Here is a 21,012-nt window from a genome sequence, read left to right on the forward strand (position 1 = left end):
TACGTTGTTGAACAGGGAAATAATCCAAAACAATATTCGTATTTTTTCTCTGTTTGAACCTAATACCTAAAAATAATAACAATATTCCGTAGTTTATTGAGGGCTACACAAATGTGAAGTCGGATGGATGCTAAAGGCATAGTTCAACCTAAACCGGATAAATTACAAATATAAATTTATATCCAAAACAAATTAATCTTTCATTTGAGCCCTCGATCAAATGACTTACCTTCGCTTAAATGACTTATTACCAATATTGGCAAACATGCGATCTGAACCTGAATCCGGCCCCTTCAGAAGATAACCTTGTTTGGTAATTGAATCAGCTTGAGAGCGAGACATTTGTTCATCAATACGATCCTGATCGGCATCAATTTCATATACCTCTTCACGAAGGACTTCAGGGGGACTTAACCTAAAACAAAAATTAGATTTCAAAACAAAATTACGAAATTAAACTCCAATTTGAACTCACTTGGGTAAATCATGACACGTTCCACCATATGCACTATATTTATAGTGGATAATGTGATTTTTAGCCCGGTATGTATATAAGGCCTGTCTTGTAAACCGAGAACATTCCGATTTGGGTCCGACATTTCCATTATTCAGCGTACTCTCATCCACATCTTCCAAATCATCATCATCTTCGGGTTGGGCCAAATTGCTCGACTTCAGCGTTGAACTTGATGAAGATATTGAACGGTTGGCACCACCAGTTGGGGTGGCTTGCGATGACAAGGCCGATTCATAGGATTCATGTGATGATGTGGGAGATTTAATCGAATCTAAGTGGGATGAATTTTGTGATGTTGATGATTTTCGTGAAAGTTGTCCATTGTGGGCTGAACCATTGGAGACAGTCGATGTGTTCGATTGATTGCTAATTTGACGTTGTGTACTGCGTGGACTATTGGAGGCACTGCTATTTTGTCGTGATACATTGTGTGTACCATTGGTACCGTTTGTTCCACCACCACCATGTAGTGGACAAATAATGGCCACATTTGGCGGTTCGAAAATATCTACTATCGATTTGGTATTTGTGCGTAATTTCCGGGGTAAAATGATTTCCTAAAAAACAAATAAAGGGATTATTTAAATTGAAATAATAAATTAAATTTTAATTAACCAAATCTACTTACTGAAACATCATCATTTGGATACATAAGCAGCTCACGATGTGAATCATTTTGTATTAGTGTTTTATTTTTAGCTATGAAACCTTCAAAGTCAATGGGTTCCACCACCAAGGGTTTGTTCTGCAATGAATAGAGAAGGTTGAAGTTATTAATGGAAATCATCACGAATATTGTAATTTCTATTTATCACTGAGGTAGTACAGTTACAATTAATTAAATTAAAATGCATTGGAGGTGAAGGAGGAGCCACCAAGAGTCATGCAACTTGTATATGATTTATAGAATAAATAAATTGACCTTGAACATCTGTAATTAGTTGTTTAGTCTAAAATTAGACACTATTAGGCACAAAAATATCAATTTTAGTAGGAACTTTTATAGTAAATAACAAAAACATGAGCCGTGGATATTTTAAAAATATTTTTCAAGGACCAAAAACGAGTCGCGGATTTCTTAAAAATATTTTTCCAATAAGAAGACAGAGCAAGAAAAACGTGAGCGTGAGCAAATCGAGATGTACAGGAGTCAGAATGAAGTCCGAAAATTCTACCAACGGGTAAAACACAAAACCGAAGGCTTTGGTGCAGGCACATCCTCCTGTAGAAATAAAGAAGGAAACCTGGTGACAGATACAGACAGTGTGCTGAGGATCTGAAAGGAGCATTTTGCTACTTCTGGTATCTAATAGTAGCCGTGAAGTGGATACCCCAAAACCACCTAGCCTAGATGAAGTCAGAATAGCAGAATAGCGGCTGAAGAATAATAAAGCAGCAGGTGCCGATGGGTTACAAGCCGAACTATTCAAGATTGGTGGTCAGATGCTGGTAAGGAGCATGCACCTGCTTAATAATACAATTTGGCTAGAAGAATGCATGCCCAATGATTGGAACCTCAGCATCCTGTGTACCGTACACAAAAAAGGAGACAAGACGATATGTGCCAACTATAGAGAAATAAGTCTCCTTCCCATCGCATATAAAGTGGTATCCAGCGTACTGTGTGAACGACTGAAACCAGTGGTCAATGACATTATTGGACCATACCGATGTGGCTTCAGACCTGGCAAATCCACCATTGACCAGATTTTCACCTGCGCCAAATCCTGGAAAAAACTCACGAAAAACACATCGAAACATTGTACCTATTCGTCAACTATAAAGCAGCATTCGACAGCCCTATCCATTCAGAGGTGTATAAAGCCATGTCTGCGTTTGGCATTCCTGCAAAATTAATTCGGCTATTCATGATAACTTCAACAAGCACAAGATCAGCAGTTAAAGTCGGAAGGGACCTCTCGGAGCCATTTAATTCCGAACGAGGATTCAGACAAGGTGACAGTTTGTCGTGTGACCTTTTTAAGATCGATATAATGGGTCGAAGATTTCGAGCGGTAACAGCCACCATTGAACAAATTGAGAAGGAGTCTGCCAAAGTGGGTCTGGCAGTAAACGGCGAGAAGACCAAGCTAATGGTATCAACGCGCAAGACGTCCAGTAGACTCGGACGAACTGAGAACTTGAGAACTACAGCTTCGAGATAGTTTAAAATTTTTATACCTTGGTACCGCCATAATTAAACCGAATGACATCCGTTTTGAAATTCGGAGAAGGATTGTGATGGCCAACAGATGCTACTATGGTCTAAGTAAACAGTTTAGAAACAAGGCCACCTCACGACAGACCAAACTCACACTTTACAAGACGCTGATACTACCCCTGCTGTTGTATGGATCTGAAGCATGGGTACTTCCCCAAGCAGATGAGGCAGCTCTTGAGGTGTTTAAAAGAAAAATTCTCCGAAAGATCTACGGGCCGATCTGCGTCGACGCAAATATCGGCGTTCAATGAACCACGAACTTTACTACGATGGCTAGGCCATGTTGTGCGAATGAATGATAATGCCCCAGCTCAAAAGGCATTTAAGCTCGGCTTATGGAACAACCGTTCTGTAACAAGCCAGCCAAGTAAATAAAAGAGGGGTGGATTTTTTAACAAAAAATTTTCAAATACCAAAAGAGGCGTAAATTTTTTTAAAATACAGGTTAAAGTACAACTTTAAAAAATATTTCTGTCTTTGATCATGAGAATATCTTGCAGATATGTTGTACTTTCTCTCAGAACCCTGATGTAAAAAACACATATGAATACCTTATTTAGGGTTGTAGGCTACCATATGTTGGGCGCCACTCGATAACCTTTATATTTATTTATCTAAAATATTTCATTAAGAAAATTTGCTTTTTATGTTCATGTATTTAAGTGATGTCGATGCATTTTGTTTATAAACATAAAATAGTCCCACCCTCCCTTCATCCCTTTCCCCCCTCTATCAACATTTTTCACATTATGCGTTCATTGCCCTTCTCTCAAATAAAATAATGCCATTTTAAAATGAAAATAGTTTTCGAAAAAAGTACTCCATTGCAAGATTTATGACTCATTTAGTTAAGAAGGCAAAAATTGTTGACTGTAACAGGGAAGGGAACAATCTTCATTATTATGCTCTTCATTATAATAGCTTACTTTAAAATACATTTATTCTAAACAGCAACAACAACAACAAAATTAATACAGATGCTTTTTATCATCATCATCTGCTTCCAAAGACAATAAAACAAAACGAAGAACTACACAAAAATGTTGTAACTAACCTTGACCTGATTTTCCACCCCTCCCCTTTTCACTACTGTTCTGTTCTATGTGTGTTGTATCTTTCCGACAGACATCATGCCAACCTGCCACAGACATAACGCCACTTTGCTTCCCACTTTGTAATATTACCAATACAACAAATGCTCATCACCATTATTATCAGCCAACCAAAAAGAAGAAGAACACGACCAAAATAATATAGAATGGAACCGAGTATCGGCGAGAGTCATGCAAAAACACAATTTCTTTTGCTTATTCCAATTTGGTTTTACGTTGTTTTGTTCTTGGCCATATTTTTACGATTCGATTTAGTAATTTCTTAGATGAAATCATTATTTTTATATGCCAACCGAAAAGCGAAAAAAATAAAAACCGAAACGATTAAGACATTTCAATTGATAATTAACATGGAAATTCATTGGCATTTATTCGCCAAGGACTTGCTCGCTCGCATGTCTTTCGACACCAAACAAATGAAAATATACAATTAAAAAAGAGAGCTTAAGATTAATTTGAAAAGTATCAAAACAAAAAAATTACAAGATTTTTTTGAAGGGTGGTATTTAAAAAAAAGGTGGCGTAGGGGATGATAGATACCATGCAACGGCTCTGATTGGCTTTAACATGGCCAGGCTTATCTTGGTCCCTCTTCCATCTTAATTGTGGACACTGGCCTCCCCGCGGTGCCACCTGGGGAGCTAATTTCATCACCCGATGAAATAGTGATCTAATATGTGCCGCGAGTTCTCCCATAAGAACTATAAAAAATGGGTTGAGTGCATCAGTATCATTTGCGCCCATGCTCCGCCGAAGATAAAGATGAACAAACCAAAGACATATTTTACGAGCGCCTAGAAACAGCAAATGATCGTTGCCCTGGCCATGACATTCAAATTCTACTAGGAGATTTTAATGCAAAAATCGGAAGGGAAAATATCTTTGGCCCCACCGTCGGAAAATTCAGCCTCGATGAAGAAAGATCAGACGACGGCATGAGGTTGATTGCCTTCGCGGCAGCAAACAACATGGTAGTTAGCAGATTCAAGATTCAAGGCCACTTGGATTTCTCCCGATCGAACAACGAGAAATCAAATCGATCATGTTGTGATAGACGGAAGGGGAGCGAATATCGATTCGGACCATTACCTTGTGGCAGTCAAGGTACGCACCCGTCTTAATGTAGCAGCAAAGGTGCGATCTAATGTAACAAGGAAATTTGACTTCGAAAAACTACAAATACAAGCGATAGCAGAAGCCTACTCCGCTCAACTTACCTAACTGCTTGACAAAATCACCCCCTGTCCCGATAATAATATAGAAGCACAGTGGCAGAGAAATGCCCACTCCCTACAAACTGCAGCAAAAGCAACACTTGGGTACCAAAGACCACCATCAAGAAATCCATGATACGATCAGAAGTGTCGTAATGCTACTGATATGAAAAACGCAGCGTATAGGGCAAACCTGCGGACAGTAGCAACACGTAATGCGATGGAAAACTATCGGGAGAAAAGGAGAGAGGAAAAACGTATTTTCAGAAAAAAGAAGAAGGAACAAGAAAAAAATGAGCGTGAGCAAATCAAGATGTACAGGAGTCAGAATGAAGTCCGAAAATTCTACCAACGGGTAAAACACCAAACCGAAGGCTTCGGTGTAGACACATCCTCCTGTAGAGATGAAGAAGGAAACCTGGTGGCAGATACAGACAGCGTGCTGAGAATCTGCAAGGATCATTTTACAAAGCTTCTGGTATCAGATAGTGGTGGTGAAAACCAATAAGATATGACGGTATCGAGTTTATACCACCTAGCCAAGAATAACAATCAATCGGCTAAAGAATAATAAAGCAGCAGGTGCTGATGGGCTACCAGCCGAACTATTCAAGACCGGTGGTCCGACGCTGATCAGGGACATGCACCAACTGATTAGCACAATTTGACATGCCCAATGATTGGGCCTAAGCATCATGTGTCCCTTGTTCAAAATAGGAGACAATAATATATGTAACAACTATAGAGGAATAAGTCTCCTTCCCAACGCATATAAAGTGTTATCCAGCGTACTGTGTGAATGACTGAAGCCAAGGGTTAATGAAATTGGACAATACCAATGCGCCTTCAGACCTGGCAAATCCACCATTGTCCAGATTTTCACTCAGCGTCAAATCCTGGAAAAGGCCCACGAAAAAGGCCGTCGACTATAAAGCCGTATTCGATAGCCCTATCCGCTCAGAGGTGTTTAAAGCCATGTCTACGTTCGACATTCCTGCAAAATTAATACGGTTATGCAGGACAACTTTAAGTGGCACAAGGTCAGCAGTTAAAGTCGGAAAGGACCTATTGGACCCTTCAATACTGAACGAAGATTCTGACAAGGTGACAATTTGTCGTGTGATCTTTTTAACATCCAGCTGGAAAAGGTCATACAAGACGCAAAAGTGAACAGAAATGGCAACATATATTACTCGACTACGCCGATGGCATCGATATAATGGGTCGAACATTGCGAGCGGTAACAGCCACCTTTGATAAAATTGAGAATGAGTCTGCCAAAGTGGGTCTGGCAGTAAATGGTAAATGGAGAAGACCAAGCTGATAGTATCAACGCGCAAAACGTCCAGTAGGCTCGGACCAACTGTGGAACTTGAGAACCACAGCTTCGAGGTAGTCAAAGATTTTATATACCTTGGTACCGCCATAAATGAAACGAATGACATCAGTTTTGAAATTCGGAGAAGGATTATGGTGGCCAACAGATGCTACTATGGTCTAAGTAAGCAGTTTAAAAACAAGGCCACTTCCCGCCAGACCAATCTCACATTTTACAAGACGCTGATACTACCCGTGCTTTTATATGGGTACATGCGCAAGCAGATGAGGCAGCTCTTGGGGTATTTGAAAGAAAAATTCTCCCAAAAGATCTACGGGTCGATCTGCGTCGACGGTGAATACCGACGTCGAATGAACCACGAGCTTTACAATTTATACGCGGACAGTCGTATTGAGCTGCAGCGACTACGGTGGCTAGGCCATCTTATGCGAATGAATGAGAATGCCCCAGCTCAAAAGGCATTTAAAAGCTAGCCTACTGATGGTTCCCGTAGAAGGGGAAGGCCACGAATTAGATGGGAAGACCAAGTAGAAATCAACATCTTGGAACGTGGTTTTCAAATTGGAGGAGATGCGCACAAGACCGACGCTCTTGGAAATCTTTTTTAAGCTCGGCTTATGGAACAACCGTTCTGTAACAAGCTATGTAAGAAAGTAAGTAATCAAAGGCGTGGATTATTTAAAGAACATTTTTTCAGGGGCTAACAACGGCGTGGATTTTTTAGAGAATATTTTTTCAGGGGCTATCAAAGGCGTGGATTTTTTAGAGAATATTTTTTCAGGGACTATAAAAACATTTCTTTCAAGGACTGCAAAAACGATATTTTTAAAGGACTATAAGTTTAACTTTTTTTTGAAAATATGTTTTCAAGGTTTTCTTAAGGCTTCAAAAGGCGTGATTTTTAAAAACATATAATTGTTCGACGTCTTAAAAAATGCTTATGATTTTTCAAGAATATTTTTCGCTTTATCAATTAGAGCTGTAAGTAAAATATATCTTATATGACTCAATATAGAAGGAGTAATGAAAATTAATGATGATGGAAATTGTTCTTATCGACAAGACCTTCCCCAATGCCTTTAATTTCTAAAGAAAACATGACTACTTAGTGATTTTATCCCTACACAATATTCTTTATGTAGATTCCATTAACATTTTACACACAAAGTTAAAGGCACTTTACTTAATTACCCTTAGGTTCCCACTGATTGCTTTCCTACAATGACCTACGATTACTCAGAAGTTTTTTATCAGCATTCCAAGCAAAAAAGAAAAAATATTGGAACAAAAAATAATGAGGGTATTTTCAAATGCATTTAAATTATGGACGGATTTCCTTTACAACAAACGGGCGGCAATACACAACAATAAAATCAAATTTCAATTTTAAATTCCAGTCATTGGATACAAAGAGAAATAAAAAATAATATTGAAAATAAAAAAAATGGAAAAACTATTTTCTTCAATCGCAATATTTTACTAATGAAATCATCGCTTTTAAAAAATACCAACAATTATGTATTCGTTTTTTATTGACTATATTTGCCGCTCCATTTGTGGATTTATTGGCCTTTCGTTGTTGTTGTTTGCATTCCTCCAAATGGAGGCTACTACTTCTTCCAATCGCTCACTCAATGCAAGTTCATTGAGTTTATCGCGTAATAGCCTTAAAAGTATTTCCTTGGTGATTGAATTGAGAGGGGGGACGCCTCCTATCGACTACAGTAAAAGAAACATTTAATAATTATTTGTTTTTATTAAAATTAAGAAGAAATACCATCATTTTTTATCAGTAAAAATATTAAAAACAATATAAAAGGTCTTTAAAAGGTATTCTAAAAGCCTGCATTTGTAGGTTTGACTTATAAAACTTTTTTCGAATCATATTCACGTTTTTATATATGCTTAAAAATATTTTTTTAAAAATCCACGCCTTAAGAAATGCCATAAAAATGTTTTTTTTTTAAATCCACACCTTAAGAAATGCCATAATAATGTTTTTTTTAAATCCACGCCTTAAGATATGCTTAAAAAATATTTTTTAAAAAATCCACGCCTTAAGATATGCTTAAAAAATATTTTTTTAAAAAATCCACGCCTTAAGATATGCTTAAAAAATATTTTTTTAAAAAATATTTTTTAAAAAAATCCACGCCTTAAGATATGCTTTAAAAAATATTGTTTTAAAAAATCCACGCCTTAAGATATGCTTTAAAAAATATTTTTTTAAAAATCCACGCCTTAAGATATGCTTTAAAAACATTTTTTTAAAAAATCCACGTCTTAAGATATGCTTTAAAAAATATTTTTTAAAAAAATCCACGCCTTAAGATATGCTTAAAAAATATTTTTTAAAAAATCCACGCCGTAAGATATGCTTAAAAAATATTTTTTAAAAAATCCACGCCTTAAGATATGCTTTAAAAAATATTTTTTAAAAATCCACGCCTTAAGATATGATTTAAAAATATTTAAAAAAACACGCCTTTAGATATGTTAAAAATTACGCTTTTAGATATGCTATAAAAAATTTACGCCTTTAGATATGCATTAAAAAAATACGCATTTAGATATGCTTTAAAAATTTTACATCTCTAGATATGTTTTAAAAAATTTACACCTTTCGATATACTTTAAAAAAATTACGCCTTTATATGTGCTTTAAAAATCCAAACCTTTAGATATGCTGCAAAAAAATATTTTTAAAAAATCCACTCATTTCTATTGGTATTTAATTATGCACTAATGTTATTCATCCTACTCCATATTCTCAAAATCGCTAAAGTTTTGTTTGACCAGCTAAAACATTTCGAAATGAAATGAAACACCAAAACGCCAATGTTCTCATTTCGGTATTATTTATGAATTGCTAAATCGCCACGGATTGAATGGCCGGCATAGAATGTTGCATTTGATTGAACAGAAATTCGATTAAATCCAAACACAAAAAAACAAAGGAAAAAACGTTGGTGCATACCACTGAGTTCAAGTGGTAATCAAATAGTTGGGGTATTCACAAATGAATCAATCACCATCCACAACCAAGCACAACAACAAAAAAAAAAATAATTTCCATCAATAAACAATTTCGCCCCTATTCGATATTCAATTGTTTTAATTTTTTGTTTTGTTTTTTTCGTTTTTATTCAATTAAAAATTTGTAACGTTTTTCTCAAAGTTTAGAAGTCAACTAGAAGAAGTCGGGTATAGTTGTCTAACAAGTTTTGTGTTATGTTCGATATTTTGTTGTATAAAAAATACCCTGGCCTTTTTTGTATTCCCCCTCCCTTCCACTTTATGGAAAAGGGGTCATTACGCTATTGACTGCATCTAGCGTTACAGCAGTAATCAAACTAGACATAGTTTCTCTGATGTACGTACATGGACATGAAACATGACAATGAATGCATTGTTGGAATTATGATGAAAACCGCACTTTATGATCGAGCCGGTCGGTCGAGCGATAGTATTGCACGTGGTGAATGTATTAGGGTGGTTTATGAGAAGAATAAGAACAAAAGCGGAATTTAAATTAAAAATTAATACAATTCAAATAATAAACTAAAAGATTAACAACATTAAAAAAAAAAATATTTTTTAAAAAATCTAAGCCTTTATTATAGCTGCCATGAAACGAGACATGAATCAAATTGATTATGTTGTGGTAGATGGAAGACATTCATCCTGTGTATTCACGTTCAAGTAGATGAGGAACGAATATGCTATAATCCGCATAAAAGCGAAGTTCTTCTACATGTTGCAGCAAAGGTGCGATCTAACCATGAAACTCGACACAACAGACAAAGATGAGCACTTCTTGTCCCGATAATAGTATAGAAGCACAATGGCAAATAATTGCCCATTCCCTACATACTGCAGCAAAAGCAACACTTTGGTACCAAAGACCATCATCAAAAATCTATGGTACATTCAGGAGTGTCGTGATGCTACTGATACGAAAAACGCTGCGTATAGGGCAACCCTGCGGACAGTAGCAACACGTAATGCGATGGAGAACTATCGGGAGAAAAGGAAAGAGGAAAACGTATTTGCAGAAAAAAGAAGAAGGAACAGGAAAAACATGAGCGTGAGCAAATCGAGATGTACAGGAGTCAGAATGAAGTCCAAAAATTCTACCAACGGGAAAAACACCACACCGAAGACTTTAGTGCAGGCACAACCTCCTCCTAGAGATGAAAAAGGAAACCTGGTGACAAATACAGACAGCGTGCTTAGGATATGGAAGGATCATTTTGAAAAACTTCCGGTATCAAATAATAGCGGCGAAGAGGATACCCCAGAACCAATAATAGATGATGGTATAGAGTGTATACCACCTAGCCAATATGAAGTCAGAATAGCAATTAATCGGCTGAAGAATAATAAAGCAGCAGGTGCCGATGGGTTACAAGCCGAACAATTCAAGACTGGTGGTCAGATGCTGGTAAGGAGCCTGCACCAGCTGATTAGTACAGTTTGGCTAGAAGAATGCATGCCCAATGATTGGAACCTCAGCATCTTGTGTCCCGTGCACAAAAAAGAGACAAGACAGGATATGTGTCAACTCTAGAGGAATAAGTCTCCTTCCCATCGCATATAAAGTACTATCAAGTGTGCTGTGTGAACGATTAAAGCCAATGGCCAATGACATTATTGGACCATACCAATGCGGCTTCAGTCCTGGCAAATCCACCATTGACCAGATAGGCTATATAGTTAAAGTCGGAAAGGACCTCTCGGAGCCCTTTAATACCGAACGAGGATTCAGACAAGGTGACATCGACATAATGGGTCGAACATTGCGAGCGGTAACAGCCACATTTGAACAAATTGAGAAGGAGTCTGCCAAAGTGGGTCTGGCAGTAAACGACGAGAAGACCAAGCTGATGGTATCAACGCGCAAGACGTCCAGTAGACTCGAACCAACTGTGGAACTTGAGAACCACAGCTTCGAGGTAGTCAAAGATTTTATATACCTTGGTACCGCCATAAACAAAACGAATGACATCAAGCAAGGCCACCTCCCGCCAGACCAAACTCACACTCTACAAGACGCTGATACTACCCATGCTGTTATATGGATCTGAAGCATGGGTACTTGCGCAAGCAGATGAGGCAGCTTTTAAGCTCGGCTTATGGAACGAAAGTTCTGTCACAAACCAGCTAAGTAAGTAAGTTCAGTTCAATACCTTCACGAGTTAGACGGGTCAACGACCACAATTTTTATTACAGATTATGAACTTAATATAAAAATAAATTAATTGACTTCGAGTCAATAACTCAAAAAGTAGATCAATGGGATTTGAAAATCTCGATTCAATGCTTTCCTGTCAAAAATATTTGATGTGTATATTGTTACAATTCAATCTGGCTGTGGTAGCGCATGCAGCAATAATCGACAGCAGATACAACCACACAGGCCAGCAACAACGCACAACAACATCAAAATAAATAAATTTCCAACAAATTAATTGTTGTTGTAGTAGTTTTTGTAATTGTTGTTTTTGTTTAAATACCCATTTGCGTAAAATTATTATGGTGGAAATTTTGGTCATTGACTTCGTATTTCACTTTAAATGCATTCCGATGATCGTGATTATTATTGGTGTTGCATTTTTGAAGGGAGGTGGAGCACAACAACAACAAGAGCAAATACATGAACAATAAAAAAAATATTCAACTATGGTTGGTGGTTTGGGTAGGCTGAACTGAACTGGTCTGGCCTGGCACAACCATCAGAGACATGCCTGCCAATATTAAATACAAATTTTGTGTGTAATTTTTTTAAATGGAATTTTGAAATTTCAAACGAACGATGGAAATGATGGAATTTGATTGATACCAAATCAGGAGGAGTCCATCAACAGGGAAGACACCAACCAAACATTGGTGATATGTTTTTGATGTTATTGTAACTACAACGGCTGGGGTAGTCACACATGAGGAAATTGCAAATTAAAATTTTTGTCATGAAACCTGTTTTTAGGAAGAAGAAGACGACAAAGAAATGCTTCATGGAACAGAGATAAGTATTAGAGGAAGATAGTCTGATAATATCTTGACAAATTTATTTCCTTCAAGTAAACTGGTAGTTTTATGGCATTGTAAACTACAAACACGTGTGTACGCAGCACTAGAATCTCTATGAGGTCAATAAACTAGCCAAGATAACTGTCAGCTGTAAGAAAAGAAAGATAGTTGTTGTGAAAACCCCTTTCTCGTCACCCAACATTTCACACTTCATTGAATGTCAAATTATTTGTACAAATTGTTAGTGGTCAACCGAAAAAACTTTCCATCATAAAATATCTCATTTTAATAAGGTGATGATGACGCTGGTGGTGATGGTAATGACAGAGAAGGCACGGCAAATAAAAAATGCAGAAAAATTGATAAACAAATAAAAAAATAAACGTCATTGTCAATAAACCTTGCCGAGATTATGAGATGATGGCAAATATTCAAAACTTGGCCGATTGTGATTTTTTCTACTTTCCGTTTCTGTCACCCCGTCTGCATCTTTATTTGCTTGAGAAAAAAGTTTTTTGTCATAGTCATTAGCACGCATTTCAGTTGAAACCATTGAAGCGCAGTTTTGTTTTCATTTTTTTCTGAACATAAAAAATGTCAAAAAAACAACAACAACAATCAGAAGAAAATAAACATACAGAAAACAAGCGTTTTGGACCACCTTATATGGCCAATGTCATGGTCTAGTTATTGTTTAGTTCAGGTTCAGTGTTGAATGAAAATAGCAACAACAAACAAACAAAAAAATGAAACGAAAAAGAGAGAAAATAAAAATAAAAAACTATAACCACTGAACAAAAACAATAACTGCGCTACCTACAAGTAGTTCATTTGAAACATAAAGTCACAAAACCAAATAAAAATACAATGGGGGAAATGTTTGAAAAAATCAATATTTCAAGAATCAAAATTTAATTAAGTACAAATGAATATAAAAGATTACACCTCAATAATCAGATTATTGATCTATGACCAAATCATTGGTCTATGATCAAGTCATTGATCGGTTATCAAATCGTTTATCTATGATTGAATTAATTTATGATAATATCTATGATCAAATCAATCAATAATGAAACCATAGCTCTTGATTTGGAATCAAATCTTTGATATATTTTCGAATCATTGATTTATGATCAACTCACTGATCTTAATTCAAATCATTTATCAACTAAATGAACAAGTTATTGACAGATCATGTCATAGAACTTTGACCAAATTACTGACATACAATATAGCCATTGACTTATGATGAAATCATTGATCTATGATCAAATCATTGATCTATGATCAAATCATTGATCTTTGATCAAATCATTGATCTATGATCAAATCCTTGATTTATGATCAAATCCTTGATTTAGGATAAGATCATTTATGTTCAAATCATTGACTCATGATTCATCATTGAACCATGATCAAATCATTAATCTATGATCAAATCATTGATCTATGATCAAATCATTGATCTATGATCAAATCATTGATCTATGGTCAAATCATTGATCTATGATCAAATTGAAAACATTAACGTAAGATCATAGTCGATAAAATCGATATAATTAAAAAAAAATTCCTATGACCTAGGCATTTGAATTTTCGCCAAACAATTTAAATCACTGACTTATGATTAACTGGTATATAATCAGCTCATTGATCTATGATCATTATATTAGCTATGATCATATTTTTGACGTATGTTCAGATCATTGACATATGATTACCTATTGACCATAATTCCATTCACTTTGGATCTTAATATTTCAAATCACTGAACTATGATCAAATGATTCATTTATGATGAAATCATTTTATTGTCAAAATAAAATAGTTGACTCCACTGCAATGATTATACGATGTGTTGATTATGAGCTTAATGAACTCACCATATGAGGACTAAAAATAAGTCAGTGACATGGCTTGGAGCTCATTAATTAGAGCATTGATCACAATAAAATTACCAAGTCTATAATTAGGCTACTATATGTCTATAATTTTATAGTAGTTGTCAACAAATTCATTCAGCCAGATGGCAAGTGTATTAATCAACGTATCAATATATAAATTCAAGAATGAAATTGACCATTATTTTAATGCCAATTATGTAACATTATTCAATGACTCATTATATGATGATAATAGTTCAATAATAATAGGTCAATGATGATAAGATAAGGTCACTAATTTCTTGTATTTAATACAGTGAGTCCACCATGGGTCAACGGCTTCACGCTCATTGGTCTATGATCAGCTCATTCATATATGATCATAACATTGATCTATGATCAAATCATTGACATATCATGGAACTATTATTACTATGTCAATTAAAATACTGATTTGTCATGACATATGATCAACATTGCATTTGACGGAATCATTAGCATATGTTTAAATCACTTAATTACAGATTTTAATTTTCTTTCTTTTTTCACCTTTGTAATATTCCACCCACTGTTAAAATAATAATAACAGACCTAATGTTTAGCGTGTAGCATGGTAATCCAATATAGATAATTATAGTTTATTTAAACTTGTGCAAATAGCCAAACCATCCAAAATAAACCAAAACTAAATTAGATTTGATTTTCAAATCCCCACCACTACTACCACTACGAGTATTTATTCTGAGTTTAAAATTCTCAGTTTTTGGTGCTTAACAGTTTTGCCTTTATGTGATTACCGTTTTAGACACAATTAAATTTATATTACGACCATATACAAATTAGGGTATAATTAATTCTGCTTGTTTTAATGCACAAAAATGGTCAAACGTTAAAAACAAAAATAAGAATATTTACAAACCCGAACAGCAACAACAACAGCACGAATACAGTCTGCACGTTTTATCGCTTTTTTGTTTGTTTTCTTTTAAAGCACAGCTTGACTTTGGTGTTATGTTTTGAAGTAGCAACACTTGTCACTTCCGGTTTTTGGCATGCATGTGCATGTGTTGAGTATGAGTATGTCCGCCGCTTTGGTCTAAATGCAAATTGGTGGTAAAAAGTTCACACATACGACACTGTGTGTGTGTTGTGTATTATTATACAGTTATTGTTCTATAACCCCTTTTTCAGATTTTATTTTCAACAGCTGAAGTTAAATCCGGTCAGGGAAGGTTTTCCTGTCAGAAGAGCGTGACAGCCAGCCACCCTTAAAAAATGTCATGAATTTTAACTAGATTTACAGCGATGAAGGTATTATTGTTTGTGAAATGGATTTGTGGTTACAACTGAAAGATATGGAATATATAACGGCCATGATGCCATGGAATCATAAACAGAAAACAAGACTACCGAATAATTCACTTTAGAAATATTAGTGAATATTACAGAAATATTACAAAATTTGTAGATAATCTATTTGCAATAAATCGATTTCGAAATGTATTCCACCAATATTGAATTTTGATGCAATTTATTTAAGCCAAAAGGCATTCAATTTCTATCAATTGGAAATCATTCATAGCAATTGCTATATCTTCGGCTCCAATACCGGTTATCCACATCATCAGTTTTGTCCTTAAACATCAACGGCATAGGAGACATTTTATGTAGGTGGATATGCATTTGAACTATAACAAAATTCCCGTACACACCAACACACATTTCCAGAACACTTGAAATGTCATCAAGCCGTCCGTGCATAAAAAGGAAATGAAGAGAAAGGAAAGGAAGGAATAAAGAATGTTGATGGAGAGAAAAGTTGCTTGCAAAGTACTTTTTTTAAATAACAATGACATTTGGTTCATCATTGCAGTCGGAAGAGATGTCAACAAGGCTATAGTCGACCATTGGAAACCACTACACACAACACATGTTAATTAAAGAAATATGAACCGTAAAAATGAGCGTCTTAATGAAGCATCATATCATTGTCTCATAATGAAGTCAATGGGCTATAATGATGACATTCAAGTCATAAGAAATTTACTTGATAATAAAAATGACAATTGATCAACCGAACCATGAATTATGATCAAATCAATTATCAATGATTAAAGCATTTACTTATGATAAGATTACTCAATGATCAAATAATTCATTTATGATCCAATCATTGATCTAGGAGCAAATCATTGTTATATCTAATCTAATTACTGATATATGCTCAAATCATTGATCTATAATAAAAATCATTATTGATTTATGATCAAATCATTGACCTATGATCAAATCATTGATCTATGATAAAAATCATTATTGATTTATGATCAAATCATTGATCTATGATCAAATCATTGCTCTATGATCAAATCATTGCTCTATGATCAAATCATTGATCTGTGATCAAATCATTGGCTTATGATCAAGTATTTGACCTCTGTTTCATTATTAATCCATGATCAAATCATTGACCTATGATCAAATCGTTGGCCTATGATCAAATCATTGATATATGATCAATTCCTTGACTTTTGATTAATCTTTCATCTATCATATCATTGTCTTCTGATTCATCATTGAGCTGTGGTCACATCATTGATCTATGATCAAATCATTCACCTATGATCAAATCATTGGTCTCTAATTCATTATTAATCCATGATCAAATCATTGTCATACGTTCTAATCACTGACTTATACTTATGTCATTGTAATATGATGCAATCATTGACCTGTGATCAAATCATTGATCTATGACCAAATCATTGATCTTGACCATCATTAGCCTATGATCAAATATTGGACCTCTGATTCATTATTAATCCATGTTCAAATTTTTGACTTATGATCAAATCATTGATCTATGATCGAATCATTGTCATATTTTCTAATCATTGACTTAATACTTATGTTATTGTAATATGATACAGTATTTAGCCTGTGGTCAAATCGTTAACCTATGGCGATGAAATCGATGAACTATCGCCCAAAAAAATGAGCTATTGGCCTATCCCAAATCATTGGTTCATTATCATGTCAATGACAATTATTGAAGCATTCAACAAGTGTCTTCCCGACCCCAGAACAACTTAGAGAATGCCAGGTTAAGTCATTATACTACGAATATTAGCATTTGATCAAAACATTCAATTTCTATCATGTCATTGACCTCGAGTGAAGTACCTGGCCTTCCATTTATTATCAGAAAATCAAGTAGGAGTCATAAGGGTTTGTGAATAAATTAGGTTATATTGACTCCGAGTGAAATACAGAATAGGAGCTAAATTCTTTTAAACTTAGAAGGCCTTTTAGAGTTATTTGAAAGGTTTATCAGTAGTAATTTTACATTTAAAGACTTTCCCGATGTGACCAAATGTTGTCCTTAAGTAAGAAGATCTTGTAGAGTTTTTCAAGAAAACCTTTCAGAAGTCTTGTTTAGTTAGATGACCCAACGGACGTCTTTTATAGCTATACGATCATTAGTAGCAAGGATATCTTCTGAAAGTTTGGAACCATCTATAGTTAGAAGAACTTTTAGAGGTCATTATTTAAAAGACATGACAGATGTCTTCTAAAGTCATAATAGTTTCTATAGACCTTTGGTCTAGAATATATTCATAGTCATCAAGTAAAAGTTTCTGGGATTCTCTTTATTTATCAGGAGTCCTATAAATATATTATTATAAGCTCTTTAATATACCGAATATATTGTGGAAGTTTTCATGGATTTTTTATAGTTAGAAGTGTCAAAGATCCTCTATAGCTAGAAGACCTTCCAGATGTCATTTTTGTTTAAATGACCATAATACCCTCTATAGGCTGGGCATAGACCGATGATCAAGTCTGTAACATAGGATTAATCCACTTTCCTATGTTGTTATCGTGGGCAGTCATTTGATCAATGATAAAGTCATTGTTGTAAGATTTGACTTTGTTCGATAACCTCTATACAGGTCAATATTTGTCTAAATATAGGTCAATGTCTTGAAATGTTGATCAAATCTCTAATCCTCTGTCGTATCGGAAATCGGTGACAACCTTTTGATCTTTCGTCAAGTCATTGAAGTAAGATCTTGGTCAAGTCATTCGTCTATAGTCATTCAAGTAAAGACTATGAGTCAATGATTTGTCTACAGTTCTATAACTTTACTACAGGTCAATACTTAATGACAATCGATTATGGCTATAAGACCTTTGAGAGGTAATTTTTATTTAAATGACTTTACAGAGGTTTTCTAAAACCATAATATTCTCTATAGACCTTTCATAGCCAGAATATATTGCATAGGTCTTCGGTTGAAGGTTCCAAGTATCCTTACATTTAAAGGAAGTCATATGGGGTTTCATAACCATCATAACCAGTTAAACTTAAAGTGTCTTTGATATTCAGAAAAGAATGAGATTTGAAATATATCTACAATATATTTCAAAAGTCTTCTACAGTTATATCACATTTTAGGGACCTTATTATGCTAGAAGATATCTTGTTCATTCCTATGTACCTAACCCAACATTTCAGTGTATGTGATGCTTTCTCGATTGCCGTTAACTGATGTTCGGGGGGTTGAGATGGCGGATAATGCTATTGTGATGAGTTTTGAAATGCAATCATGAACACGAACTCACATTTGTTTGACATCGTCGCCGAATGATAAAAGATTTTATATTAAATGATAGGATGGTGGCAGAAGCAAAGCTATGCAAGCAGGGGCATGTATGAATGGGGCAGGAGGTGACGTGGAGGAGAAAACAAAGAAGTTGCTTGGTAAACAATATCCTATCATCTATAAATAGTGTCAAGCTAGTATCGAAAGACTATAGAATTGCAATATTCTATCAATGCCATTATCGTAACACAATAAGAAGGCGTCATTTAAAACATTTATGACAGACGACAATATTTTGAAAGAAAAGCGTTTTTGGAGGAGGACAATGAACTTCAGAGGTGAATATAATCATTAAATAATTGATGACTTGAAGAGGAGGAATTTTTAAATATTTTTGTTGGGACTTGGCGAATTCTAATGTAGTAAACACATCTTGAAGATTTATTTTCTTCAAAGTTTGGTGCAAGGTATCGAACTTTTGCAACCGGAAGAATATGAAGCTATATTCGGAAGATATATAATCAAGTTGGACTTGCAGACTACGACCATGTTAGAAGAAATTGATTGGAATTGTAAAGCCTTAAGGAAAACATATCGAGGTTTCTTTTGTCATGAACATATTTTTTGCACTACGAAATCATCTGAATCGCCCAGTGTCTTTTTATAAGACTTGGTTAATAAAAATGTACCCATCAAAATTATTTCTATTAATTTCCAACAAGTTGTCTTTTTTCTTCTGAATGACCTTTCTACAACTTCGAGTGTTGAAGCCACTTGTGGTGCACCAGTTAACCCAAAGACACACAAACACGACGACGATTTAATTTCATAAACTTTGCCATAACCATTTTTTAACTGCAACTACTTAGTTTACCAAGCGACCGACCGACCGACAGTCCGTCCGTCTGTCCATCCATACATGGTTAAGTGATTATTTTGAATGGGTGAATACTTAAATTGTTACAACTATAACTTAAGTTGTGTTGTTATTATTGTCATTATGGTTGTTTCGAAATAAACCTACTCGGGGTAGCGAGAACTAAGTGAATACTGGGCTTAATACTAAAATGTCATTTAAGTCATTACACCTGACGACATGACGACTACTTTTTTGCAGTTTTTAGCAAATTGTTGTCTCATATTTCAAGTGAGAAGTGTTTTTTGTTGTTTGTTCGAAGCTTCTTGAGAAATGTTTACAAAGCAAAAAACCGGGCGGAATATACCACAAAAAAATATTTCACTGTGTGGAAAGAGATGGAAGAATGGGAGAGGGCTAAAACATACCCTACACCATGAGTCATAACAAATTGTTCGAAATACGTCATTTACAGGTGTTGGACAATTGGTCTATTGACTCAACTTATTCTAATTGAACATTGTTATAGGGTTACGACATGTATATTGATGGTAGGTCAAGTCAATTCATTTGCCTATGATCATTCAAGTAAAGACTACGAGTCAATGCTTTGAATTCAGATCAATGACTTCACTACATGGCAATATTTGACTGGTCATAAACATATATAACTAAAGATTAATCCACTTTCATATCGTTGACAATCTTTTGACCAATAATAAAATCATTGTTTTATGATTTGATTTGGTTCAATGACTTCTATACAGGTCAATATTTGACTAACTATAGGTCAATAACTTGAGACGATGATCAAATATCTTACGCAGGATAAATAATCTTCTTTCATATGTAGAAATCGTTGACAACCCTTTTTTTCGTCAGGTCATTGAAGTGAGACTATGAGTCATCTTTGATCAAATCATTGATCTTTGATCAATGATTTACATAAACCGTATGGCACATGATCAAGAGATTGACCTATTGTCAAGTCGTTGTTTGACTATGACATGATGATTCTATAACTTCAATATAGGTCAATACTTAATCGATGATGAAGTCTCTGTCATAGGATAAATCTACAGCCCTTTGTCCAAACCGTTAAAAATGTTTTCATCTATGATCAAGTCATTGATCTATGATCAATCATTGATCTATTATCAAGTCATTGATCTATGATCAAGTCATTGATCTATGATCAAGTCATTTATCTATGATCAAGTCATCGATCTA

General features: G+C 35.0%; 1 protein-coding gene across 3 annotated transcripts in view; it reads right to left on the minus strand.

Moving 5' to 3' along the window:
- Positions 1–21,012, minus strand: part of LOC133329836 (dedicator of cytokinesis protein 9) — a 64,226-nt gene that overhangs the window by 18,202 nt on the left and 25,012 nt on the right. For 2 of the 3 annotated variants that reach the window (XM_061538314.1, XM_061538307.1), the window contains exons 2-5: positions 1,146–1,262; positions 734–1,074; positions 476–685; positions 230–415 (exon numbers count right to left, since the gene is read on the minus strand). In XM_061538314.1, the coding sequence (XP_061394298.1) occupies positions 230–415; positions 476–685; positions 734–1,074; positions 1,146–1,262 (854 nt within the window). Of the gene's footprint in view, positions 1–229; positions 416–475; positions 1,075–1,145; positions 1,263–21,012 lie in introns of all 3 variants that reach the window. The other variant, XM_061538300.1, reaches the window with a different exon arrangement.

Source organism: Musca vetustissima, unplaced genomic scaffold (genome assembly GCF_032173495.1).
Source record: "Musca vetustissima isolate MV318-11 ecotype Yass unplaced genomic scaffold, APGP_CSIRO_Mvet_v1 utg4099, whole genome shotgun sequence".
NCBI classification, from domain to species: domain Eukaryota; kingdom Metazoa; phylum Arthropoda; class Insecta; order Diptera; family Muscidae; genus Musca; species Musca vetustissima.